Source organism: Pungitius pungitius, chromosome 8, assembly GCF_949316345.1.
Source record: "Pungitius pungitius chromosome 8, fPunPun2.1, whole genome shotgun sequence".
NCBI classification, from domain to species: Eukaryota; Metazoa; Chordata; class Actinopteri; order Perciformes; family Gasterosteidae; genus Pungitius; species Pungitius pungitius.
Window position 1 is genome coordinate 15,517,119 of NC_084907.1, and position 14,472 is coordinate 15,531,590.

Consider the following 14,472-nt stretch of genomic DNA (forward strand, 5'->3'; position numbering starts at 1 on the left):
TTTTACTGATTAATGACAGCTTGCTTTGGGTGGAACTGTAATGATTTGCCTTTTAAATGTGTTTTTTTTGTTTTAGTGTGTTTTTCACATCACAGTTAAGCATAACAATGCAACATAAGCACTTTATTGACCTCTATCGACGAACAAACGCATCTTTTCTTCTTTCGTGCAAATATTGAGACAAGTTACCCCAATAAAATAAAAACAAAAATCTCACTCAAGCCGTCTTCCCGAAGTTACAATTCATGTGGATATAACTGACATTATTATTGCAGCCATTGCAATCATAAATTGGCTTAATAAACTCATGATGTAACTTACATTTAACATGGCGCAGAGTGACAGGAGTACCAAGAATCAAGTACGAAATACTCTGCTCATGTTTGATTTATTGTAGACATAGAATCCCTAACACTGATCAGACAAACTCAACTGTGAAGCTAACCGGTGCAATTGTTTCAGGCATTTTAAAAGGGATTAACTAAATAGCTTGAACAGCTACAGGACAACAGCTACAGGACAGCCTTGTTCAGGTGTCAGGTAACTGAGTGCAGTGTTGCTTGTGAAATCCATGCAAATCAAATGGGAACTGGAAATAAATTACTAAATAAATTATTTTCATTGTAGCGATTTATTGTTTTTGTGTCACATGAAGGCCATTTACAACTCATTGTTTTCAAGTTGGGAGTTACATCCCGAAATCGCAGTAAAATTTTCAGAGGAAAGTTTTTTTCACATGAAAAGCTGCAACAGAGCACTTCAAGACAAATATCTATAAAGGTCAATGAAAGTTGTTTTCTCCCAAATTACTTCTTCCAATGAAACAAGTAAGGACACTCAAACCGACTCAGATTTTAGCATTTATTGGTGCTTTTAAAGTTAAAAGATTTAAAATACATTAAAAAAAAAATGGTATATTCTTGCATAAACCTAAGAAGGACATCTTACAGTAAAATGTAAACTTTTCTCAAGAGTGCAAATAGCTTAAAGCCATTTTAAAATGATAGAAGGTATTACTAGTGAAAAAAAAAAAAATCAATTAGCAAAAGAGGAAAATGTCAGTCTGTGCGAATACAGTTCAGGTTGTAAAATGATAAACGTTTAGTGTCTCAAGCAAGAGATGCAGAAACATCTTTGTACCATTGTGCTAATGGAAGTGAAAAACTGGTTAAAAAAAAAAGAAAAACATGTGGGTGTTGCCAGTTTGTCTTCTTTCAATCATAGAATGTTACAGGTTTACTAGACACACAATGCTTTCAGTCTGTAGTGTTTCACATAGATTGTTACTGGTATCAGACTTGAGGAGTTTGACGTTTCATTTAATTGCACACTGACATTATAGCAACTAAAAAAAAAGAAAAAAGTGTCCCTTAAACAATGAATTGACTTGTTTATCAATTGAAAATTAATTGACCATTTAATCATTTACATTTAACTAATTGATATTTCCTGGATTCACTTTCCAAGCCATGAAGGATTTGCTGTTTAAATTACATCTTTGGTTTTAGACTGCGGTTCAGAACAAACAAAACGAGCAATTGAAATACACCATCTTGGGCTCTTGAAACTTGGGTTGTGGTATGAATAATAAAGATGAACAATAATCAGCTTATTAATACAATATTAAACTTTAGCTTCAGTGATGTAGTGAAAAAATACATTTGCTTTTTAAAACTCTTCATATCAACATAAATATTGTATTAATTTGCCCTTTCAGTTGTTTGTTTTATTCTCTGGCTCGTTTAACAGAAACATGATACGCCCTGTAATACATTTGTCATGGAACTTGCAGCTCAAAATGTACTTTTTATTGCACCCGCAGTACAGTATGTGGTGACCTGAGGTTAATTTTTAATCATTTTGGATATTACACATAAAATGTTAGCTTGATTTTCATATATACTAGACTCTGTAAACTATACATCTACTGCTATGCACACGCCTGTGAAACATTTTAAATGATGATCATATTTTGAATAATAAGGTTATTTATATCAGATGAACCGTCTGCTTCTTGACTGGATAGAAAAATAGAGTCGTATTAATTGCATATAAGGTTTAAAGCACCAGCGATTTCCATTACGCAAAATATCTCTTGCGGACACACGTATATGAAAAACACTCGATCATCCCAGCGTTCGTGTTCTTGCATCAGCTGAAGACGAACATGGATGATTTCAGGCTTAGTCGGTAAATGAGAAATCAAGCCAAAATACTGACAGCGGACGGGGTTCAAGTGGAGAGGCTTGTCTACTGTGCGCATGTTACAACTTCCTTTATTTTACAATGGTTAGTAGAACTAATGTGTGCTAACCTGCACTCAAAGAGAAGACAATCTAAGGGGCCTGCTAATATTAGTAGTGTGTAAGACTACGTTTAAAGAAAGCAATCGATGCTACTGGGGCATGACCACTTGGAGGTGCATGCATATGACACATGTTTAAATGTAACCACACGCAAGAAAAGAAGAAATGCATGACACACACACGCACACACATGTTCATGAACACGTGTATGCGTGGTTCTGCGTGGACACTTTGGGCTGCACTGGGATAAGATTTCACTCTGTCAAACACCCTTGATTGTGGTAACTTAAGCATGACAAAGGTTACCGCTGGACCCGCAGGGGGCTGCAATGCCGTACTTCTTCAGAATGGTGTTGAAATGGGAGGCCGTACCAGCGTCGGCCTCTCTGGGTGGGAAAGGCTTCATGGTGGAGAGGATCAGCGCCAGGCAGTCTGCCACTTTCTTGTTTGGGGCGCATGCCAGAGCCGGAGTGTGGCCTGCAGAGACCAGGGAAGAAGTGTCCTACAGTGCCCTTCACGAACCGCTTTTGGCAGGAAACACAGGATACTTTTGGTATTGTATCATAAAAATATGGTTATTCCAGCTTACCTTCCTCATCTAAAGCCATGACTGCAGCTCCTTTGCCCAATAACACCTGCACTACAGTTGCCAGGCCTTTCCTCGCTGCAATGTGAAGGGGCCTGCATAAAATATCATACAGTGTTACTGGGCTGCTGTCAATACTCATGGAAAGTTTTCTTCCCATATATTTTAAGACGCCATCTTAAGGTAAAAAAAACGACTTGATATTCAGTAATTATATATAGTCAAATTCAACAGAATCATTACTATGCAAATCCTTTTTCCATAAACAGTTTTCACTAGTTTGTGTTCTTCATTAACGGCAAGGAGGGCAAGCCCTTTTGAAAAACTCACATTTGGAGGGCGCCGTTGGTCGCATTTATGAGGGAGCAGTCGCTGATCTCGCCGAGGATCAACAGGGCACACATCTCATGACCCTGCAGAGAAAAACACAGTGTACAACATTGCTGAAGCACGTTTTTGCTTAAATGTAGACCATGAAATGTTGTGCCGCAGTAATACTACATTCCTACAGTTCTGGGCAGTTGCGAGGTTACATTTGGCAGTGAGAAATAAAAAGTAGTTCATGAAAAGACAATAAATTACATTCTTAACCTGACTTTCAACAAAGGGTTTAATATATTTTGATAAGGTTAACACCGTATATGAGAGTTTATAAAGTACCGTTACTATACATATGCATTAGGTAATTGCTGTGCCACCTCATTGATAAAGTACATGCAATTGTGTATGAGTATGTGACCTTGCTGCAGGCTAAGTGAAGGGCAGTGTTATTATTGACATCCACCAGGGTCAGGTCAGGCTTCACTTTGTGGAGCAGGAACTCTATAATGCAGAAAATTTAGACACATTTCACAACAAACAAGAACCTTCAGATTTCAACCATTATCAACTTTTAAATTGGTGCTAGAGGGAACTTGTACGGTGTATTAAAAGTTGCCATTTAAAGTGGGGCTTTGTTTAGTATCTCATGCAGTCTCAAGACTTCTATTTGAGCTAAAAATGGCTCAGACGTGTTTAAGGTTTACCGAGGTGCAAGATAAGAATGACACACTTGGAGACTTGGATTTTAATTACATACCAACAGCCAGCGTCTGTCCGCAGTCAGCAGCAACCATCAAAGCAGAGCATCCGCAATGATCCACAGCATTGACTTCTGCTCCCTGGGCCAGGACCAGCTGGAGCCCAGGGACATTGCCTGAATAAGCAGCTGCATGCAGCGCTGTCCTGCACTCACACAACATATACATGGACATGTAAGGTATTTCCTTTACCTTTCAAGGTACCAAAACGAGGTTTAGATCAAATGATGTTATTACTATGGATGGCAAACCAATCTTTATACATAGAGGTATGTGTATGCAGAGCAGAACCCACCTTCCTTTGGCATCACTAATGTTAACAAGTTTTGGACCCCCAGTCTTAACCAGAAGTCCAGCAGCAACATCATGTCCATTAACTCTGTAGGGGACAAAGGACATGCAAAGCATTACGTGTATTGTTTTCAATATATAATAAACCTATGTATGAATAGACTTTGACAACAGGACTCACAGAGCACAGTGTAATGCGGTGAAGAGATTTCCCTCCTGGTTGCTAAAAGGTTTGTTTTCAAGTAAAATGTGTAAACATCCTTCATGTCCTACATACACAGGGCACAAATGCAAAAACGATTATTTTGGTCAAAAGCGACCACCAAAATAAACACAAATGACAGTTCCTTCAAGTAGCTTAAAAAAAAAATCCATTCTTGCATGTTTTTATCCTTGTAAGTATAATCTTTGGTCATTTGTTTCAACCGACTGATGTATATTCAACATAAATTCTTGCCCTGACGTCTCACCGTGGTGGGCGGCCCAGTGGGTGGGTGTGTAGCCGTTGAAGTCCAATATGGAGTCTAGAGGGTCAGCTTTCATAGCAGCCTTTAGCAAAGTTCCAAGTAGCTTTGTGTGCCCGCGGGACGCTACGAGGTGCAGCGGGGTCCTTCCCTGAGAATCTCTACAAAGAGCCGAGGCCCCATGTTCCAACAGAGCAGATGCACAGTCCTCACTGCCCAAAATGCCCTGCAGCATGAGGGAAAACAGGATTTGAGCCAAAATAATACATACGTTCAGAATCCTCTCTCTTTAACACTGTGAAGTGACCTTAAAAAGTTAACATGGAACAAGTAGTTCCCTTACAGCTCGGTGTAGCGCAGTGAAGCCCTTTTTGTCGGCAGCATCTGCCTTTGCTCCTTTTTCCAACAGGATGTGGACACAGTCGGTGTGACGTCCCAGCGCTGCCAGCATGAGAGCCGTCCTGCACTCGACAAAAACAAAACGGAGCAGGAGCAGTTGACTAATGGGAAGATAATTCTCTGATCTCGTCAGAAAAATATTAATTGGTTGGATTTGGAGACCCACAGGTCATCCATCACATGTCTGCAGCTCAGAAAAAAACAATATCTACAATACAACTCTAGAATCAAGTTAATTACACCAAACAATTAAATCTTTATAATTCATGGTCAAAAAAAGACACAATTATGGGTAAAACTTCATGTGACTCACTGTCCCTGTGTGTCTGGACTGTCGATGAGGTCAGCACTTTGTTCCCCACTGACCAATAACAGCAGGCAGTCCATTTGGCCCTCAGCAGCTGTACAGCAGGAAAACAGTGAAAGGAAAATTAAATAGAAAAAAATACCAGCTAAATGGATGCTAAAGTGATAAAATCATTTTAAAATGAAGAACTCTTTAACCATTAAACATTATGCTTTCCTTCTCATTACCATGACAACCAAAAACACAGCCCACTAAACATATATACACCACCGTTCAAAAGTTAGGGGTCACCCAGATAATTTAGTGTTTTCCATAATAACTGACACTTATTTATCAATTGAGTTGCAAAATGAAAAGAAAGAAAATTATTTATATTTGAAATATTAATTTTGTTCTTTAAACTTTGCTTTCGTCAAAGTTGCTCCATTTGCCGCAATTACATCACTGCAGACCTTTGGCGTTCCAGCTGTTAATTTGTTGAGGTAATCTGTTGAAATTTCACCCCACGCTTCCTGAAGCACCTCCCTGAAGTTGGTTTGGCTTGATGGGCACTTCTTGTGTTCCAACAAGCTAATCCCACAGCAATGGGGTTGATCTGGTGACTGCGCTGGCTTCTCCATTACAGACAGCATACCAGCTGCCTGCTTCTTCCCTAAATAGTTTTTGCATAATTTGGAGGTGTGCTTTGGGTCATTGTCCTGTTGTAGGTGGAAATTGGCTCAAATCAAGCGCCGTCTACAGGGTTCAGCATGGCGTCACAAAATGGAATGATAGCCTTCTTTATTTAAAATCCCCTTTACAAATCTCCCACTTTACCAGCGTCAAAGCAGCCCCAGACCATCACATTTCTTCCACCATGTTTGACCGATGGCGTCAGGCACTCGTCCAGCAGCTTTTCACCTGTCTCACAAATGTTCTTCTGTGCTTTGATTCGTCTGTCCATAAAACGTTTTTCCAATCTTCCTCTGTCAAATGTCGGTTCTTTTGCCCGTATAATTTTTTCTTTTTATTGGCCAGTCTCACATATGGCTTTTTCGTTGCCACTCTGCCTTGAATGCCAGCATCCCGGAGTTTCCTCGTCACTGTAGACGTTGACACTGGCGTTTTGCGGTTAACATCTAAAGAAGCTGTGAGGCGTCTATTTCTCAAAGTAGAGACTCTAATATACTTGTCTTCTTGCCGAGTTGTGCACCGGTGCCTCCCACTTCTTTCTACCCTGGTTAGAGCCCATTTGTGCAGTTCTCTGAAGGGAGTAGTTCACACCAAGATTTTCAGTTTCTTCGCAATTGCTTGCATGGAATAGCCTTCATTTCTAAGAACATGAATAGACTCGGGAGTTTCACATGAAAGTTCTCTTTTTCTGGCCATTTTAAGAGTATATTTGAACCCACAAATGTGATGCACCAGATACTCAACTAGCTCAAAGGAAGGCCAGATTTATAGCTTCGTTTACCAGCATAATCGTTTTCAGCTGTGCTAACATAATTGCACAAGGTTTTTCAAGGGTTTCTTAGTCATCTATTATTATTTTAAGGCGATTCGCAAACACAATGTACCATTAGACCACTAGAGTGATATGAGCCTCTATACACCTATGTAGATATTTTGTTTAAAAAAAAAAAGTTCCCACCTAGAAGAGTCATTTATCACGTTAACAGCTCTTTTAGCTCTTCTTTTGAAAAAAAAAAAGGAAATTTCAAATTGACCCCAAACTTTTGAACGTTAGTGTATATTGTTTCTTCAACACACACCCACCTGCAGCATGGAGAGCCGTCCACTTGCGCTTGTGCTCCTTCAGTGTGTAGGAGGCGTTGTGCCTCAGCAGCACCTCCACACACGCAGAAAAACCTCTCTGGGCAGCCAGGTGGAGGGCAGTTCTGCCCTCAATGTCCCGCACATCCAGACTCACTAGTGTCTCACAAAGCAAGCACAGTGCCTCACAGTGACCATAATACGCCTGGAATAGCAGAGTGAATTGAATAAACACACACGAGTCATAGGATTGTAAAAATGGGGTCTGCAAGCAAAAGTGTTGTAATTGGCATCTTGCTCTACTCACAGCTAAGTGCAAAGGACTGACTGGAATATTACTTTCAACCTCTTCTAGACAGTTGAACGAGATCTCGAGGAGCTGCAAGAGTGAAGAAGAAGAGAGAAGAAAAAAAGGGTCAAAACCAGCATTGTCCTGTAATTGATTCAAAAGGATCAAAGATACCACTGACCAGTTCCAGGTGCTGTTTATTCCCATAAGCTGCTGCATAGTGGACGGCACTATAACCCTTACTGTTCTTCAGAGTCGGGTTTGCTCCGTTTTCAAGTAAGAAGTCTAAACACCTGAACATACAAAGCACCACACACGCAAACATCGGATTTAATTGCAACTCTGTTCAGCTCTTTATGTTCTTTTTGCAGAATAGCGAAAAAATGCAAAAATCCATTAAAAAGATAACCGTGTATGTAATTATGATTAAGAATGTGTGATATAATACGTACAGTGAGGCTTCCTGTTGCTTTTCATCACAGAGTTCGGGCTCAGAGTTTGATTCCCTTTAGTAGAAAGAAAGACACTCTTTTAAAATTGACTTGAGTGAACTCAAAATGAACACACAAAGAAAAGAAAAAACATTCCCAGGTTATGTCACAAAGTAAAACGAACAAGAAACTAAAATGACAGTAAACTCTCTTTTTTTCTCTCACCCACAAAAGGTGTGTGAAGCAGCGGCGTAGTGCAGAGGGCTGCAGCCTGTCAGATCCAGCTCATTGACCTCGGCGCCGGCTCTCACCAGGGAGATTGTGCACTGGCTGTTCCCGTTAGCTGCAGCATAATGCAAAGAAGATCTGCAAGGTGCACAGCAAACAGCTGTGACATCAGGTAAAAGCGAAAGAAAGTTAGTCTTTTTCAATGTATTCAGCACTGCTTACCTTCCCAAATTATCTTTGGCATCTAGTTCAGCAGCAGCACTATTCAACAGCAAGTTGAGACAGTCAACATTTCTGTCAGGAGAGAAAAAGATTAGTGTTTCAAGAAAAGACAACATTGGAACAAGTAAAATATTCATAGGTATTTCATTTACCGTATTTTTGCACTATAGGGTGCACTTAAAAGCCTTTAATTTTCGCAAAAAAAACGACAGTGCGCCTTATAATCTGAAGCACCTTATATATGGATTAATTCTGGTTTTGCTTACTGCCGATTTTGTCAAAATGTTTTAGTACGACTTTGGTAAACTACAAAGCCTCACCGCTTGCAGCATTACGGCTAACGTAGCCAGGAGCGTTGCAGGGTAATACATACTGTGCTTCACCGTAATATTACAGTGTGTAGCAATATCAATATCATATGTTTTTTTTACGTGTTACAACTGAACAAGGTTGGTAGTTGTTGTGAATACGTTAATTAAGGTTTGAATAATTTTGAGTTATTGTGAACGCGTTTAATAAAGTTTGACTGACTGACTTATCTGAATAAAGAAAAAAATAGACCATTCATTGACAGTGCGCCTTATAATCTAGTGCGCCCTATAGTGCAAACAATACGGTATTGTATAATAATAATTGACAAATAATTTTATGACAACAAAAAAAGAAATGTATGTCTCTGAAGTAATAAATACTGCAGTAAACATAACTATAAATCTGTATGTGTGTGTGTGTTTTTACCCTCCAGAAGCAGCTGCATGCAGACAGGTCCTTCCCTGGTCATCTAAAATGTTTAGATCATCCCCAGCTGATGGAAGCTGAGACGGCATGACGTAAAACTGGCCTGAATGGTACACAACCAACCAGAAGTTAAGTGGAAACATTTTAAGTTGGTCATTTATTCAAATGTAATCCAATTGAGAGGACAAATTGATGGCCACAGTGAAATGCCTCAAACAGACCCTCACCGTTGGATAGTAACTTTCGACAACAGTCTGGAAATCCGTGGAGCGCCGCCAAATGCAGTGGAAGCATCCCATGAATGCCCTGTCTTTAGAGATCATTACAAAGATGATATAGTGTGTGACGAGGTGGAGACCACTTGCATTAAATTGCAATATTTGGATCCAATTATTTTGTCAGAGTATTACAAGACCACAACTAGAAATGGAGTCTGCCTTAAGGAGTAAAGATGCTTTTCTCTTGCAAAGCGACAGTAAAATGTTTGACCGGTCTCACCTGTTCTTATCCGCACCGTTAGTCAGCAGAGTGCTGATCAGCAACTCCTGACCGTATCTGGCCGCAACATGAAGAGGAGTGTTTCCAAACATATCAGCACAGTCAATCTCAACCCCTATGTCCAGATGGAGAAGAGACAAGATGTGAATTGAGGACGTGCTCCGATAGCTCCAGGAAATAGTCAGAACATACTGGGGTGACAATGTTTTTCAGAAACAATCACGCCTTACAAGACGATGACGGGGATAGTGCAAATACGCTACCATTTTGGATTAGAATCTGTGAGCCTGTGAAGCGCCCGTACATAGCAGCAATATGCAGAGGGCTCTTCCCTTCTTTATTCTGTTAAATAGAGAAAAAAGAAAACATCTTTTGATAAAAGAACTACCTTAAATCATAATCGGTGCATTTATAATCCAAACAATGATTTTTCCAGCATACATTTTTTTTTCAAATCCACTCAATAAAAGCAAGCTTTTTACCTGAACGTTGATATCGGCACCGTTGTTGATGAGGAGCTCGAGACACAGCACCCCGCTGGAGGAGGCGGCTGACAGGTGCAGCGGCATGCTGCCGTGGCGATTGGGCTGATTGATGTTGGCACCACAGTTCACCAGCTCAGTGGCCACAGCGTCCTGCCCCGTGTGACAGGCCATGTGCAGCGCTGTGTTCCCAAAAATGTTAGGTTCATCAATCTGAGAGACGGAGGTAGGGAAACAATCAATGAATATACGCTGAAGTTTATTATCAGGGTTACGAGTCAAGTTAGTTTGCGGATTATGCCAGGCGGGCATCTTTAGCCATTGCATTATTTTAAAGAAAAAGGAAGAAGTGATTCTGGTTGGAAATATGTTCAGTGTCCAGACGGAGATTTCAACATGAAAACCTCTGCAGGTCTGCAGACCTAATCTCATATAAAACCAGGTATAAATACAGACGGCTGTATTTTTGTAATTCAGAAGGATGTTTCTTTACAATTAATAATCTCCAAACCCCTTGCAGCAGAACAAACATAACAGAAAATACATGACAGCCATAATATTTTCTTAGGATGTAATATAGTGACTCAGCTACTTTACCTCGACCATCAGTCTCAAGAGATATTTGACCACCTCTAACTGTCCACTGACAGCTGCAGCATGGAGCGGAGTGTAGCCACGTTTGTCTTTGCACATCACGTCGGCACCTTGTGAACGAAGCAGCTTCAAAACCTCCACATGTCCTGAAAGAAGAGCTTAACATTTACTACAAGTCTCTGCTGTGCACACACAGCGCACCAAACTCTCTGTAGGCGTGTTTGCAGACTGTGGCACAGTTAGTGTACATGGCAATTATTATTCAACTGATTTTGACGTCGTTAAGATTGACCTTTTTTGTCAATGGCCTAAATAGTTAGCAGAAATGTAAAGGCTATACATCAAAAAATGTTGTATGTTTATATTTTAGAGCTGCCGTGACTAATTAAATAGTTGGCAACCTTTACAGTACCAATTCAGATATTTGATTAATTGGAGGATTTCCCAAAAATAAATTCTCTTAGAGTTTTTTTTATTTGAATACTTGCTGGTTTCATTTCTTCTTTGTAACAGCGAAAAAAACATGTTTACTTGTGGGGAAAACAACTCTGGGTCAACATTTTATAGACCAATAAACTCATCGATTAAATCTATACACTAATCAAAAGTCTAAAAGAATTCTTGGTTGTAGCCCTCTGTTTGTAAATCAGGATTAAGATTATGTATCAGAATTTAAATTGGCAAAAATGATACAAGACACCAAGGCACATTCCCTGTAAACACCAATCAGTATTTGATTCTTATTGGTCCAGGAATTTACATTTTACTTGAATCTTTTCTGGAAAAAAACAAATACTTTTAGCCTTGGTTATTCTCTAACAAAAAATATCCTATAAATGCATTGAATTGTATGTTTTATAGTTAATAAATAAATGGCAAAAACTTCCGACGTAATAGTTTGTTGTTCCGTATTGTATGCTAATTAAGAGATATTTTCTGTTTCTTACAATCATACAATAAAATATTCTGGGGAAAAAGTGATTGAACATTTGTGTTTCTCAGAAGGATGACATGACTCACCCAGATATGCAGCCCAGTGGATTGCCTGCCTTTCGTTCTCATCTTTGGCATTCACATTGGCACCTTTACTGAGGAGCAAGTTTACCATCTGTAGAAATAATTAGTAGGTCAACCAATGTGTATATCAGCTAATTTAGTTTCTATCAATAACAATAATAGATTGTGTCATTTGGGCTTGAAAACAAACAGTCCCTAAAACGGGTCTCTCCTTAGTTTTGCTACACACAGAAGTGCAAATATTGTGTGAAAGTTTATTAATATATTATTAGGCAAAGGCCTTTTTCCATAATGCTGCAACATCTGCAAAAACAAAACTTCTCTCAGCCATCATTAACTTGCCTGAAGCAAATATTCTTTTCAGCACCAAACATAGGTTTGAGTTTTACTTCAGATCAGTAAGAAGACTTTGGTTAAAGCTTTTACCTCTACATGACCGCTGTGTGCTGCATGATGCAGTGGTGTCCTTCCTGACTTGTCAGCAACATCCAGACTGCGCACGTGTGGTATCAGAGCTTTAGCGCAGCCTGTGGCCCACTTTGCAGCTGCCATGTGTAAAGGTGTATGCCTATATTTGTCCTGTGTGTTGACCTTTGCTTTGTGCAATAGTAGAAGCTCAACGGCTTTCTGAGGGGAAAAACATAAAAATCAAACTCAAAAAGTCAAGTACAATCTGTCCTTTCCACAACTGGATTTTGAGGTCGTAGCATACTTCATTTCGAGAGGCAGCTGCCCTGTGTAAAGGAGTCAGCAAACCCTGGTCCTTGGCATTGACAGTTGCACCTGTAACGGAAAGCGAAAGCAGAGAGAGTTATTCATTTTTGAGTGTTGGAGTAACACTCAGTTTTTTTGTACTTGATTGACTGTGTTATGATTACCAGTGTGGCTGGTTCATTAAAACTCAACAAAAAAAACTCAGGTGGGAGGAAGTTCATAAGTGTTACACTTAATTTGACATATTTTTAAAGTTGAATAAATGTTTTTTTTCACCTGAAGTTATTAGCAGGTCCATAGTGTGAACATCGCCCAAATAAGCAGCAGCATGAAGCGCCGTGCTTTGGTCTTGGTCCTGAAAGGAAAGAAAAACAAATCTTCCTTTATCGTGTCAGCTTAATATTGCACTACTTCAAATATGCTTTTGTTGTATCGTAACATCACAGTTAATGTGCAAATTCAACTTTTTGGGTTAATTAATGAGCAGTAACCAAAAAGCAAACTAATGTTACCAGTGAATTGACATCTTCATTAGCGTTTAACAAAAATGTCACTTCTTCTGCATTTCGGCTGAATATAGCCTGGACCAATGGAGACTGAAAGAGATGTGACAAGCAAAACAGACATGTTAACAATGAATGATTAAATCTCATCACAACTAAAATTAGGTTCAGGACACGTTTTCTCTGATAATAGTTTTGAATACAGCAGCAATGGAAACAGTTTCAACTGAACAGCCTTCAGTAGCAAACATGTTAAAGCCCACTGGGGTCATAAATACAGGTATGCCTTAAACTGGGATGCCAGAAATAAATAGTTACATGCCTGAGTAAAGAGTGTAAGGGAAATATATCTGACAACTACTAGTATAATGTCAACTTCCCCGATGTTTGATCGCGTTACCTTTGACTGCAGGAATCCTGGCCGGAACACCTAAAATTAAGGATTATTCAACGACTTTCAGAGGACACAAACAAACAGAAGAAGCAACCCAAGAGAAAACATCTTTCTATCAGGGTTCACATTTTAACCAGACACATATCCTGCACCTCTGAGCAGTAAAAATGTGACGATGCAGTAAGACATTTGTCTCGTTCCTTAATGTGAGACTGGGATTACAAAATGACAATTCTTCTCTGTGCATTTGGAGGAAAATAGTCAATTACCATTACTGTATTGTCTTTCGGAAAAGGTTTTGATTGTAATGATTCAATCTGCTTCAGCAAAGATAAGGACACTATGTACATCTTACAGCATTTTGTTAAATCAACATTTATTAGACTAAAGAATGTTACTGGTTTGAATCACGGACATATGCTTCACTTTTTACTCATATATAGAAAATGCTTTAACGACCGGGAAAGCTGTGTCTTTCACATTTAACGTTAAGCAAACGAATAAGAAAGAGGAATGTGGATCCATGTAACAATCAAAAAGTTTGGACGTCCCGGTGACTCCGATGAGATTAAAGTTTAATGAATTACAAAATCGAAACACCGAACGTGAAAGTAAAACCCCTACTCTAGCGTGGCTAATCATATCCAACATTAACTCACGTTAGCATCGTAGCAAAGTTTGCTCTATATGTCGCTAAACACGATCAGCCAGTTTATCGATGTGTTAAAAAGTACTGTGAGTTCAAACGTTAAGTCTTATTTACTACCTGGTCCTTCATTTTTCTTAACTCCATGTCCCAGTCACTCTGGAAGCTCCCTCATTGAGTGTAAAGTTGACTACATGTCACTCGTTAGCAGCCTTTTAGCCTAGCGTTAGCTACCTAGCTGTTAGCTTAGTTAGCTCCTGATATGTGATGTGTAGTCACTCTACAGCCGGCGGAATATCGCGAGGGAAGTTAAAGAAACGTGATTTGGACGCATTTTACGTTTCCAAATATTTGTAGGGGTTTAGGTTGTAATATATTAAATGACGTGGAATCCAGATAATACTTTATTGTGAACCTTGTGTTATGTCATCAAATGTACAAGCATTGTATTAATTCACAAAAAGTTGACCCGTGTTCCATTGTAACAAGTTGTGGGTGCATGGCAACCGTAATTAACGTCAATTAATTATAT

The 14,472-nt window shown here is 39.4% G+C and overlaps 1 protein-coding gene across 2 annotated transcripts; it reads right to left on the reverse strand.

The window, feature by feature from the left end:
- Positions 1 to 628: 628 nt before the first annotated feature.
- On the reverse strand, positions 629 to 14,231 carry LOC119193937 (serine/threonine-protein phosphatase 6 regulatory ankyrin repeat subunit C-like). Of its 2 annotated transcripts, XM_037447866.2 has the most exons (29): positions 14,061 to 14,231; positions 13,301 to 13,330; positions 12,910 to 12,993; positions 12,674 to 12,752; positions 12,396 to 12,466; positions 12,110 to 12,310; positions 11,687 to 11,774; positions 10,670 to 10,812; positions 10,073 to 10,285; positions 9,854 to 9,932; positions 9,591 to 9,705; positions 9,320 to 9,402; positions 9,093 to 9,195; positions 8,355 to 8,426; positions 8,130 to 8,270; positions 7,926 to 7,979; positions 7,655 to 7,766; positions 7,492 to 7,563; positions 7,188 to 7,389; positions 5,439 to 5,526; positions 5,070 to 5,187; positions 4,733 to 4,952; positions 4,444 to 4,531; positions 4,267 to 4,350; positions 3,971 to 4,116; positions 3,632 to 3,714; positions 3,223 to 3,305; positions 2,896 to 2,987; positions 629 to 2,783 (listed from the first exon to the last, which is right to left on the reverse strand). In XM_037447866.2, exons 1-29 carry the CDS (start codon positions 14,085 to 14,087, stop codon positions 2,593 to 2,595), a joined length of 3,162 nt encoding a protein of 1,053 aa, XP_037303763.1. In that variant the 5' UTR covers positions 14,088 to 14,231; the 3' UTR covers positions 629 to 2,592. The 2 variants fall into 2 exon arrangements, with proteins under 2 accessions (XP_037303763.1, XP_037303764.1); XM_037447867.2 differs by lacking the exon at positions 13,301 to 13,330.
- Positions 14,232 to 14,472: the final 241 nt, after the last annotated feature.

What these genes read in the sequence shown, in the direction of transcription:
- LOC119193937 (XM_037447866.2), bottom strand. Translation starts at nt 14,087, where the DNA reads ATGGAGTTAAGAAAAATGAAGGACCAG. An exon ending in TCGAAAGTTACTATCCAACG is followed by an intron (nt 9,196 to 9,319) that starts GTGAGGGTCTGT and finishes TGTACCATTCAG; the next exon opens with GCCAGTTTTACGTCATGCCG. An exon ending in GACGGCTCTCCATGCTGCAG is followed by an intron (nt 5,527 to 7,187) that starts GTGGGTGTGTGT and finishes CCTGCTGTACAG; the next exon opens with CTGCTGAGGGCCAAATGGAC.